The sequence below is a fragment of the Trachurus japonicus genome, chromosome 18 (genome assembly GCF_045865225.1).
Source record: "Trachurus japonicus isolate A0001 chromosome 18, Traja_1.0".
In the NCBI taxonomy this organism is placed as follows: domain Eukaryota; kingdom Metazoa; phylum Chordata; class Actinopteri; order Carangiformes; family Carangidae; genus Trachurus; species Trachurus japonicus.
In genome coordinates this window covers 30,422,685-30,436,026 of record NC_140924.1, presented here as the reverse complement: position 1 = coordinate 30,436,026, position 13,342 = coordinate 30,422,685, and the positions used below count along the sequence as shown (strand labels likewise).

Genomic DNA, 13,342 nt, shown 5'->3' with positions numbered 1-13,342 from the left:
ACATTCCCCCTCACTCCAACTGTTTCTGAAGCTATCAATATCCCAGTAAGAAGATTTAACTTCCCTGAAGAGCCAAGAAACAAGCTGGATTTGGCAGGTCAAAACGTGACTGCTCAGCGCGGGTGTGAGTGTGTGTGTGTGTGAGGGTTAAGTGAAAAGTTTATGTGCAGATTATCGTGTTATTTTAATGCTGACACTAGAGAAATATTTTATTACAAAGTCATTTTTATTAAGTGGAACAGTTGACAGGAAATGTGCCCCCTCTTAGTATCTCCAGACAAGAGAACATCACATTTCTCCTGCATCAAAATACAGTATAAATTACATTTCATCAAAAGCGTCTCAACGCTGTTTTAGCAGTAGAAGCAAAACACCGGCAGAGAATCCCAGGATGGGATTTGTTATTATTGATGTCTTTAAGAGGAATGTTGAACTTTTACATAAAATATCATGCTGCAGACAGAAACGGTTGATGACTACTTCCTGATAACCAGTCACACAGTCAGTTTTTAATCCACTTGGCTCCATTAACAATGACACGATGTGGCCCTAAAAAGCAACTGGAGACGATTCATCAGTCATTAGGAAAGTACATTAAACACGGTGAGACAAAAATAGAATTCGAAACAAGGTGGTCGGTGGACATTAAAAAAAATATAGAAGGCTCAAATGAGTTCGGATTCTTCCTTTGTACAAATACTGAGGATGCTGCTGCAGCACATGCAAACCTTCTTAGTACTGAGTGTATTCCTTGGATGAGAGTTTCGCAATGATACGCTCCAACTGTCTCTTTGCTTCACACTGGGGGAAGTTACCCATCTCGTAGTACTGCGGGGCAATTTTCACCAACCTAGGAAAAGAAAAGCAAGTAAACATTAGTCACGAAAATTGTCTTCGGTGTTTACTTGTGGGAGAACGCTGTTCTTCCATATTCACACGCCGACTGCCGCTGCAGCCACAACAAATTTGATACGTAATTGCACAAGGTCACAGAGGGGGGAAGAGGAACACAGGTAGGATCGTCAGGGTGTGCAGAGAATACGAGGCGACAGCGGTGCGGATGGTTTCTTGTTCTATTAGACTCTTCTCAGTCAAGACTGAGACACTGATTAGTCAATGGACAGAGAAATCAATCACTAATTGTTATGATCATTTAGTCAATTCAGTCATTTCTAAGGCAAAAGTAGAAAAAAAGTCTGTGGTTTGAGACACTAAAAATCTGAAGGCGTCACCACGGGCTCTGGGAATCTTGGGATTTTTTTTTTTTTAATCCATTTGCTGATATTTTAACAATATACAGTATGATAAACAGATGAATCCAGAGAATAATCAGCACTGTACTTGGTAATGACAATAATCCACATTTGCAGCTCTAGCTGTCATGGGTTTGTCCTCATGTGACATGAAATGTGGAATCTCAGCTTTATTTTACTTCTACTGCAACACAGAGCACATGTATGACATTATACAATAGTAAGGTGTGAGCTGCCCTATAGGACATTTGGAGTTTTATTCAAAACTTCAGCCACTCTTTGACAAATCCTTTATGATTTGTAGATTTTTGAGGTGGAAGTAGTAGGGAATGCATCCTCCGCTGGACACACGCATTAAAATGCACCGAGGGAAACAAAAAGGACAAAAACAAAAAGCAATTCAAAACAACAATTATCTTTTTGAAGCTATTTTGAAAACAAAAATTGCACTGGAAAAACAGTAATAAAATGTAGAGTCTAAAAAACAAAGCATATATTTAACTAACTTTGTCCCTGAGACACAAAATATATATGAAAAGATAACAAATTATTCCATTTGTCATTTCATTCATGAACAGTATGAGGGCGACATCAGGGGTTTAGACCTCTAATAATCGTTCTTATTGTCTTGAATGCAAAACTCACCACTCTGGTTTGATGTCAGTGCACGTGCGGATGTAATTCTTGGTGGTCAGCACAAACTCGTTGTAGAGCACCCACTCGGGCTTGTGGTCCAGCACAGTGGAGGGGTGCAGCTGTACGACTTGGTTGTCCTTCACCGTCAGGTAGTGTCCGGTGCGCTCCAGGTGAGCGATCTGGGGAACAGAAGAGTCGTTGACAGGGAAAAGGAGGAAAACTAATAAAAACAACAAACCAAATAAAACTTTACTGGTGCTGGGTTTAATTTCTGTAATAATTTCTATTGACAGAAACACGACATCCTGACAGAGGACGAACTTGTGCGTAATCAGGCAGTGATGAATTTTTTCCTACTCCTGCGGATACTTGGTGAAGCTGCAGTGGCTGTTGTGATTAACCAAGGCAATCAGTCTCAATAAAGGCCTTTCCAAACAAAGACATGATCTCCAATGCTGCGAAAGCTCCAACATGAACCGCAAATTTGTCTGCCAGATAAAGGTTAATGTTGACAAATATTTAAATATTAACACCGTAATTCAACTTGTCAGGTTGCTTGTTTCAGGTAGCCCTGAAAATGGCTTCTTGTGAAATGCCATTTGTTTCCTCGCACGAGGCACAAATTGACTTGATTTCTTGTTATGTGTTTAAAACAAAGCAGCTCTGTGTGTGTGTGTGTGTGTGTGTGTGTGTGTGTGTGTGTGTGTGTGTGTGTATGTATGTGTGTGCCCTCCTTCTGTGTTTAAGGGTGTTTATCCGTTACAATACACATCTCTGCTGCCGTTTTTAGTGGGGACACATGTTTTGCACAACTAATATTTTTTAAATGATCAAACCCAACAAGGGCAAACGTCAGCGAGCAGCAGGTCGGCACTGGGGCTGAATACAAAGACTGCCTTTGCAAAAAAAATAAACCAAGGAAAAAACTAATGAGGCCGTTTACTGATGAGTCATTAAAAACAAAGTAATGGGAGACTAATTAGCCGAGGTCAACGGGGTCACAGATCCGCCACGGTTGGGTGAGCAGAGCGCACGCGACTGACCTGCATGAAGAAGCCAGTGACCAGCGCTCGGCGGATGTTGACGTAGTAGTCTCTGCTGGTGAAGTCGGTGCTGCGGCGCGGCAGGCTGAAGCGGTCCATGATCCTGGACAACTGCTGGCGCACGTTGTCCGCCGACATCAGCGAGCGGTAGTTGACAAAGTTGTCGTAGCACCACTGAGTGGACTCGTGGTCTGTGTGAGGAAAAGGGGGGCTCAAGTTTATTTTTTATTTATTTTTTGACTCATGTCTGTGTTTTGACTGTGTGGTAAAGCACTTGAAGCCTACACTTAAATTATGTCATTATTATTATTATACATGAAGACTTTATGTAACATAATTTCTAAATTATGTGTGGTCAATGGACGCAACATTGACGATGGAAACAAAATATATCAAACATACAAAATGTGGGAAATATTATACAGTAGAAGTCCTTTTTTCAAGACAGGTTTTAAAATGTAGGGTGATGGAGGATGTGAGGAATGTGGATGTTAAGAATTATAGAGGCTTTTTGCCTTCAGTAGGAGAAGGCTCCATCTGAGGGGGCTCAAGTTTAGATGAGCTAGGAGTTAGCCTTTAGGGCTGGGTTTTTGTTTTTTTTTTTAAATCGATTTTCCGATTTATATCAATCTTCATTTGAAAGATCTGATATCAATTCCTAAAATCTGGTCAGTCTTTTAATGTATGCCGTTTCCTGTTTGTTAGTCTTGCAAAATTGGAAAAGATCACAGAGCAGCGTGGTCACAGATCTCACGCTGCTGTTTACATTTTGTTGTGTTCATTCACTGCTGGAATGTACACATCAATTATACTTGATTATCACCCTTGACTGTAAATGTGCATTCATGCTTTTGGGTCAATTTTTAATGTAAACATTGATATATTTCATAATGCAACCAGTTAGAGAGCTCCGTCTTTGCATCGAATGGGAAATGGAATTGAATTGGGACCTTGTGAATCAGAATCCAATCGCTTTCAGTAAATCAGCAGTGATACCCAGCCCTAGATGCCAGGGAGTTTATGCATTAGTGTCAAAGTGAAGGTGTGAGTGGAGCACTCACTCTGTTTGAAGGCGTGGTAGACGTTCAGCAGGGTCATGTGGTCTCCGTCGATGTGGGCGAAGCGCATCTTGGACTCGTCGGCCACCTTCCTAGCCTCCGTGGGTCGGACGAAGCACTGTGGGACTAAACAAGGTTGGTATAGGCCCCAACGCAGCCGCCCACAGGGATAAGTTAAGCAAATCCCAGAGAGAGGAACAAGGCCTCAGCTCAAGAGAGGCACAGAGCACTTCACAGGGCACACTGCATCGCCAAGTGTTTATGGTGGAACAGGGGGGAGGCGGAGGGTCTGCTGTATTACAACTTTTACTAGATATATAGTGTCACCCGGTCCAAACGAGGCGCTCATCATCAAGCAGGAGTGGGGTGATTTACCCAGAGGGCCGTGGGGCTGCCCTCTCCCTGCCTCTGAATTGCTTAATGTCAAAACCTGCTTGGTTCGAGCTATAATGGGGGGGGGGGGGGGGTAAAGCTGTGTTTATTGGGCCTCATGGTTGGTTGCTGTGGCGGCACCGTTCTCAGGTGGACTTTTGCTGCTTACTCTAATGAACTCAGCAAAAACCTGTCATCCTGAAACACCTGCTTTAAGTGCACGCCACGTCCAAACAGCTACTTAAATCCATTTCCCCACTCAAAGACCCCTCGCGCTCCCTTCAAAGGCGTCAAGATTCATCTCAATGAGCAGCATTCTGCTTTGGAAAGCCTGAAGTGCAATTACTGCTGTAGTAGGCTGCTGCTGCTGCTGCTGCTGCTGCTCCAGCTACACCTATACATTTTGTCCAGACATGTATTTTTCCCCTCCTTCACAAATAATAGCTGACACCACTGACTTTATCCTCTGCTTGCCTTGTAGTTAAGTTCAGTAGCTACACATGACACTTATTTTAAGTAGATTAAGACCTCTGTTTAACTTTTTTGGCATTTTTTAAACAAATCTATGAAACGTGAACAGTCAAATAAAACAAGACATTGAAGAGAGTTGAGATAAACAAAGCTGCTCTGTGTTATTTCCTTTGAGCTCATTGGTCATTTGCTGAAGCTCGGGCCCACGGGCACAGGAAGTGGAAAGTAACAGCAGCTCAGACCCGTGCGGCGGGCCAGCCCTGAGCATTACCTGACAACATGGCAGTGATGGAGAGGATTTCGTTGGAGCAGTTGAATTCACAGCTGGCGATGACCATCTTGGCCAGCTGGGGGTCCAGGGGGAACTCGGCCATCATGGAGCCCAGCTCCGTCAGGTCGCCGTCGTCGTTGAGCGCCGCCAGGTAGTTGAGCAGCTCCAGGGCTCGCATCAGGGTCTCGGGGGCTGAGGGAGAGACAGGGTGAGGGAGACACAGGCTGTTGTTAAAAAAAAAACACAAAAAAAAAACACCAATCACACACAGATGACAGAGAGAAAACAATTTCCCGAAGTGTCATTCCTTCATTACAGCAACACAATAGAACAATTTAGAAGGATAGAGGATTCACTAACACTCAGATTAAGTCCGGCATGTTTACTATTGGAGCTGAAATGATTAGACAAAGAAGATCAATCTGCATCTAATGAATTGTTTCAAATCATTTTCAAGCTTCTCAAATGTGACGACTCGCTGCCTTTTTGTCGTTTCTTAGTTAACTGAATCTTTTTCAATTCTGGAGTATTGGTCAGATAAAATAAGACAGAAAAAAAAAAACACTTTAGACTTTGTGGTTGTGTTTTTTTAACCGGTGAATCAAGAAAATAATCACCCGACGTTGCAAATGATCCTTTTAGGTTTGTACATCTTAACTGTCACACTACTATACATTTATCTAGATTTAAATGTTAACAGCTTAAGATAAATATTATATCTGGCTGTTTGGGCATTTAAATAAATCAAGCTTCATTTGCTATTCATGTCTTCGGATCAAATTGGTATCAAGACTGAGGAATTTGCATCTTTTAAGAAACTGTCAAATATGAGCGGTCTATCAATGTAGAATATTCAGTGCACAAAATTTCTCATTCAAGCCACTAAATACTCAAACATAATTTCCCCCAATAGAGGAGATAATATTCAGGGAATAAATAAAAATATAATAACCACGATTGATTTCTTTATAGCCGGAGAGAAGATGAGTTAAAATGTGACTTTATTCCATGTCTTTCAGCGGTTAGTTGCTAAGATATATAAACTGGCTCTCTGGCTCAGTAGTGGAGAAGATCTGCAACCTGATGAACCACAGTTGACAGTGTGTTTGAAAAATAAAAGGCAGCCCGAGAGAAAACAATGGAGTCCCATCACCTGCTGTAACTCGGACCTTTAATAGAAGACAAATGCGAGTTAAGAAAAGACACAGACACTCAAACAAAGGGAGGCTGTTTGCAGGTTTTTGTGGCAGGGAGCATGAGGTGAATCAAAATGAGGAGGCTCTCAGCGTGTGATGGCCAGTGTTACGCTAGACAGCAACTTAGCGGAGAAGTAATCATGGCAGAGCTCATTTTTCATCCTGCGCTCAGGCAATCCTAAACAACTAATGCAATTACAGGAGAACTTTCTACTTAATGCTTCAACACAAAAGGCTTCCACCGTTTGGTTAAAAGATTTTTCCTCCAGATGCAATTATTGACCTTTGGCTCCCGAGAGCTGAAGCCTAATGACCAGTTGCATGTTAACTGAAAATTAGCTTCAAGCTCTGGCTGTGGTGCTTGTTCACTTTCATTTCTCTCAAGTGCTCCCCCCTAAAAAATTCAATTTCAAACAGCAGGGAGGCATTTTTTTATGATTAACAAATATTGATTTGGGGCATCAAAGCTACTTTTTTTTTTTTTCTTCCTTAAAACACAAAGTGAGCGCCGGCCGGCAACATTACTTACCACACCAACGGCTTGTGCGGGGCTGAGCGTTAAGGTGAAAATCTGATTTCCAAGTTCTGCTGGCATGATGAACCAGTGTGGAAATTCAATCTATACACAATGTGGCTCATCAGAAAGTAAGTATTGACTGCCTCAACACACAAGAATCCGATATATTAACCAAGGGCCAAATCAATGAGACGAAAGGCTAAAGGTACATTAAACCACATTGGCTTTGAAAGGTACTTCTTTGGAAATGTCACGAGGCAAATGAATCCCACCCAGCCAAGTCCTTGTGTAAATCGCTACTGATTTCTTTTGGATTTTCCATTTGGTTGGCTGGCTCGCACTGTCGCTCCTGTGTTTAGTGATCGGGGAGCGCGCTGAGCAAAGAGAAAAATAAACTAGATATCTGAGCGTTTCGCAGTAAGAGGAAAATCAGGGATCCGTTAAGATTATGGACAAGCTCAAATGGAAAAAGCCACAGGCAGTTGGGGTTGATTACTTTGATGATCAGGGAAACAATATCTTTACTCAAATTCGGATGAAATTTGAAGTGGCAACCTCAAAGATTTTCATTTAAATAAATGTCTCTTAAGTCACACAATGGTGACTGAGCCTCTGGCACACTGATGAAAGAATTGTAATATTTATATATTTGCGTTATCATGAACTGAGTGTCATTGCTGGAAGACATGCAGGGGATGCAAAGCAAACATTTCACATTAAAAGCACTTAACTACGAAGTTGGCTCTTATTCTGAAATAGCAACAGCTACAAGGCAGCTTGTTTTGTCAGTGAGCTCAGCACATACCACTGTCATTCATCAAATATGCATCACCAAAAGAAGACAACAGACTTTTTCTGCATTTTTTTTCTTCTTGACAGTGGATCAGTTTGAAATATTGCAGGGAGTAATGGAACAAGAAGGAGCGGCCACAGTGAGCGGTTAGATGAAGAGCTGCGGGCGACAGGCTGCACACCTCCAGCTTCTCAGCCCAGGTAACCCACTCCTTCCTCTCAGTGTGATCTAGCTCTGCTGTTTGCAGACTCACGCCGTGTGCAGCATGAAATTAGATCACGTTTGTTCAGAGTGTGATTGGAAAAGGACAATTATTGTTCAGCTTCTTTATTAAAACGACAATAGTTTGTTCGGCTGCTCCCTGGGTAACTGCAACCTGTCGTATTAAACCAAATTTGCTGTTACCACCAGGGAGTGCAGCTGCAGCCAAACACACCAGGACAGATATAATCATACAGAATTAGGGATGTACCAATTGTGAAATTCAAGGCCAACACCGATACAGAGGTCTAAAATAACAATTTGGCCTATGGTTGATGCTGGTACCGATGTTGCTTCTCTGTTGTTTATTCCTTTTTATTGTATAAAGGAAACCAAGAAATCTTTATCACTCAAAAAGTGATGAATGTGTAACCATACAAATTTAGGGATGTACCAAATTTGAAATTCTGGGCCGGTACCGGTACAAATGTCTAAAATAACAATTTGGCCAATTGCCAATTCTGGTACAGATGTTTTTCTCTGTTGTTTAGTCCTTTTTTGTATAAGGGAAACCATTAAATCTTTATTGCTCACAAAATAAACAACATTTTCACTCACTTAACTCTAACAAATTGAACGTGCATGTGCCCTCTGGCGTCTTGGCAGAGTCATATTCACCCCCCAAAAAAAAGAGGGGTGAAAAAAAGGCTACTTCTCTGAGTCAGCACAATATATCACATAACAGATAAACATCGGCAACTGACATCAGTAAGTCAATGAGGCAAATATCAGCCGCTGCATTGGAGCATCCCTATGCAAAATGTAGATTGTCTTTACCACAATTACCACTGCAGCCTTTCACTCCTATCCACTTATTTAGAATTTGAAACCAAAAAAAACCCCTTAAACTCACATAATGTTATTGTTTCATCCTTGACACTCCAGTGGTGCTTCTCTGACCTGTCCATTTACTCCGAGGTGGGCCTTCGACACGCCGTATCAAAATTGATCTGCTGTAACTAGATATTATGAAGCGCCCTGTCCAGGAACTCTCACAGACTCAAAGCAGACATCATTTGTTGCACTCTACTAGCTCCAGCTTCCCGTGCGCTCAGGAGCCAGTTAGGAGAAACCCTCTGCCGCCAGTGGATCAAATAAATAAGAGGTAATCCTCTCCTTTCCCTTCACCCCACTGTTCCCAGTTAGGCTCGGCAAGACGGGGCCAATCCCGTATGTTGGCGCTTTACCCTTACGTGTTGTGAGAAATGTGGGGGTGGCGGGTGGAGGTCAGTCACGTTTCACTGGAGGAATATAAAGGGAAGGCAATAGCCAAGGTGATAGCACCGCTATTGATGTAACCAATTTCATTCTCAAAATGGCGTTTGCCACAGTGGACGGGGAGAGATGGGTTTAATCTCAGAGGTGAGATGAAAACTATATTATGGTGAGAAAAGGAGGGAGGGAAGGGGGAGTGTGGGGGTTAAGGATAGGGAAAGGAGGGAGGGGTGGTCTCCTCAGGAAGATGTAGGAACACACTCTACTAAGGAATGCCACAACTTGGGATCTCAATGAGACAAGGTCTGTGTTTTGGAACAGATGCGAGCAGATGTACAAGAATTAAGAAACACAAACTCGGAGAGCGAGAACATGAACTGTCTGATCACACAGAGCTCTAACTCACACACACATAACCGCCTTTTCTCACTTTGAACGGCAATAATCTAAACTTAAAGTAGACTTCTCATAAAAACTGCAAAAACACTACCGACGTGTCTGCCAGATCACTTATCCGCAAATCTCGACATTCACTATGCACTATTTGATATCTGCCAAGATCACTTTATTTTGGCTTTGTAGTCTTTCCCCAGCTCCCACGAGACACAGCCGACCCAGATTTGATACTGCACATCAGAACAGCCACGGTTAAAACTAAATGTTGCTGGATTTCATGGCAACTGCATTTGTATTGATTCAAATGGCACCCAAGATCAAGATCTCAATTGCTGCTTGATATTGAAAGTTCTGAAGCTTTCAGATTTCATTCATGTTTGGTCTGATGACACCCACGGTCACTGGTAGTAACAGCTAAGTGAGTGTGGTTTAAAAAAACACTCATTAAACTGCTGCGTTGTGTCTGTTTACAGTGGGTTATATTAAAATATCTGTCAATAATAACCGCAGCTACAATCTGATTTCATGCTGCACACGGCACAAGTACTTTTCCGAGATAAAACAGAGGTGACAGTGGATTACATGCTGCATAGTTTCTTATGAATCGCAGTGTGGAAACAGTTTACCCCAGTGGTAAAAACCATTATTCTGAAAACTACAACTATTGCTAAAAACTGCAGGCCGCATTTTGATATCAATTTGATTTAGGGAGAATCAAATTATCACAATCTTAAAATACATTTGACATTGGCTGAATGCAAACCACAGGAGCCGTGTCTGTCTCTTACTAACCTGGTGGGTCCATGAAGTCAAAGTGCACCAGATCATCAATTCCCAGCTTCTTCAGCTGCAGCACCACGGAGCCCAGGTTAGACCTCAGGATCTCTGGATACGTGTTGTCCTGCAGCGGGTAAGAGATACAAGTGAATCCCAAGGCCATTCAAAATGTATTAGTCAGGATCTTATCATCTCCTCGCGCGTCACTTATTTGTCAAATTGAACAGAGACGTGGAGTCCGGGGCATTTGAAAGGCCATTCAACTTGTTTAATAAAAATTCCCTTTGCCGCTCGGCGTGATGTGAAAGAATTACGTGGCGAGAGAGGAGAACCGGGAGTCTGCAGGATCATTTGTCAAAATGTGGCTATGTTGTTAGCCCAAGTTATGAGGAAGGGCAGCGCCTTAGCACCGAGCTCTTGGAAATATAATTCAGGTAAAAAAAAAAGGAAAAAACTAGGAGTCATGGAGTTGTAAGAGCAAATACTGAATAACAGAGAGCGTTTCCATCTTGAAGGCTGCTCTGGGGGGAAACAAAGAGCTGGCGGTGTAGAGGAATTGTGAGATATGAGAATCAATCGCCAGCCTCCGCCTCGCAGAATTCAAATTCTTACCTGCATTTCTGTCTTGTACGCCTTCTCCGTGTACAGGCGGAAGCACTTTCCCGGGCGTGTTCGTCCGGCGCGACCTGCTCTCTGCTGGGCCGAGGCCTTGCTGATGGCCGTCACCAGGAGTGATTCCACTCTGATCCGCGGGTTATAAACCTAACAGCAAAAGGGAGAAAATGACACATTTCAGAAGAAGTTAAAACCATGATGTACATTTTTAGGAGGGGTACAGCTAAAAATAGTTTAAAAATATACTAACACACAATGTACTGCATATGGAGCTAACTTTAAATGCACAATAACACACAGACACAATCCACTACAGTGCATATATAATCTCTTTCTTTGCATTGTGTATAAGACTTGGCTCCAGGCTGGTGAAATGTCAGAGGAAAAGGAATAACTGGCTTTTCCGTCTTTGCTGCTGTCAGGTGTGCACTGAGTGTTTATCTGGGGATTCTCAGGCAACAGACGCAGATGATCGCAGCAGATAGTGGTGGGGGAAGATTGGGGAGGTGGGGGGAAAAGGGAGGGGAGAGGAGGGGAGGGGAGGGCGGGCGCTAACCTTTTGCTTGGCAAATCCGGGATCAATTACAAACACCACGCCGTCGATGGTCAGGGACGTCTCCGCTATGTTTGTTGACACGACGACCTGTGGAAATGAGAACACGCGGGTTAAGAAATGATCTACCTCGAGGGAGTGGGGGGGTGGGGGTGGGGTGGAGGAATTGACAGCCTCTGAAATGTGTGGTTATTTAGTAAATCTATTCCAACATGCAAGCATTCAAATACAGACAACTCAACAACAACTCGGACGTGTCAGGCATCGGAACATTTTTTCTTTCTGTGAAATAATACAAAGTGCAGAGCTAAATTTAGAAATAAAAATCATAGTAATTCTTGAGCCCAAGGAGGAGGGAAAAAAAAGAGAGAGAAGCAAGTCCAGATATCAGCTTTGCTTTAACGTGAACAATATTCCCTGATGTGAGCGAGCTGACTGAAGAAGCTTGTAGAGATGTCTCTGCAGTGCTCTGTGCACACTCTGTCTAATGCAACCCAACAGGGGAGTACCACAACAGCTCCTGCAATCAAGTTCAGTGTGCTTTCAGTGTATTTGTGGAGAGAGCCGGCGAGGTGCTCACTGTGCCATCCAAATGCATTACCTCTGTCCTTTGTGTTATGATGTGTGTGTGAGGTTGAGTTTCTGTCCGACTGTCCTCAGCATGTTGCTGCTTTTGGAGGAAAACGCCGGCTTCCTTCTCTTACAAAGCTCTTTCCAGAGATTTTCAACAAAAAAAGAAAAAAAAAAGGGCCAGAAAATAGTTGATGTAATGGTTCCTCTGAGGTGACCTGCTTTTTAGCACACTGAGAGCTCAACAATGGTTGCTGTTTTCATCCAAGCATCTTTTCTCTCCCCCCCTAAAAGAAAAAAAAATCCCGGCCACTGTAGATCTCTAATGTGAACCCGGTGCGCGTCTGGAAATTTGGAGCACTGCTGTCTTGCAGACACACCAACTGTGCACAGCTCATTGTCGCTGATTGGCTCTTGCTGTGCGCTACGCAAAGCTGGCTCCGGCGAAGCTGCGCTGCAAACCCCGGCGCAGACACACAGCATCCAAAGTGCCAGGGCAATGAAATATTTTGATAGTCATTGACCTGACCACCAGAAAAGTGTTTCTGCAGCAAACCTGCTATTATTAGTGTAGGTGCTTTACAGATTTGACAGTAACTTGCTACTACCACCACTTATATGTGCTACTGAAATATTACAATATGAAAACTGCACAGTCCTACAACTAATGTGATAATACATGGAGGCAGAGCAGATGATCATCAAATAAAAAGGTTCCTTCTTGGCAGATTTTCAGGAGTTTAACAGAGGTATACATTATAGTGTAGACAGGGTTGATTTTCATATTTTAGTGTTTGATTTCACCTGTTGATACCAACCCACCACTAGATCAGATCTTAATCAGGACATTTTATACATTTAGTGTGATCTCCCACATGAAAACTAAACTGAAAATGTGTCTAATAATAGTACAAGTCAGTGAATACTTGTTTTTTTAAAGAGCGGCTCCGTCCATCTCCTGCCTTCAGCTGCAACAATCCTCATTTGCGGCAGAAAACAAGTAGATCGTTTGCAGTTCTTGTAGCTGCCACAGCCCTGATGTATTGATACATGATATTAACTGACATGGTACATATTTTTGACACGTTAGCCACGGCATAGCCCGCAGCAAAACGATGGAGGATACGCGCATGCCTCCGTAGCGACAGCAGAGTTATTATTAGCACTTCCTTCTTCAGCTCTTCACACCACTGATTTGTTGAGGTCTTGTGCTGTGAAATATTTTCCTAGCAAATTTCAAACCAACATTTTCTCATGTATTTTTCAAAGAGAGCTTACACAACCTAATGATCATCTGATAACTTTGGATTACAAGTGTGGTGATACTACAGGTGGGAGTAGATTT

General features: G+C 42.7%; 1 protein-coding gene across 2 annotated transcripts in view; it reads right to left on the bottom strand.

Moving 5' to 3' along the window:
* Positions 1-207: 207 nt before the first annotated feature.
* The window catches only part of dhx15 (DEAH (Asp-Glu-Ala-His) box helicase 15), a 30,013-nt gene continuing 16,878 nt past the window's right edge, over positions 208-13,342 (bottom strand). For both annotated transcript variants that reach the window (XM_085760089.1, XM_085760087.1), the window contains exons 7-14: positions 11,431-11,517; positions 10,872-11,021; positions 10,275-10,383; positions 5,105-5,296; positions 3,994-4,116; positions 2,933-3,123; positions 1,899-2,068; positions 208-850 (exon numbers count right to left, since the gene is read on the bottom strand). In XM_085760089.1, coding sequence (XP_085616215.1) covers positions 733-850; positions 1,899-2,068; positions 2,933-3,123; positions 3,994-4,116; positions 5,105-5,296; positions 10,275-10,383; positions 10,872-11,021; positions 11,431-11,517 — 1,140 coding nt within the window. In that variant the 3' untranslated portion in view covers positions 208-732. The remainder of the gene's footprint in view (positions 851-1,898; positions 2,069-2,932; positions 3,124-3,993; positions 4,117-5,104; positions 5,297-10,274; positions 10,384-10,871; positions 11,022-11,430; positions 11,518-13,342) is intronic.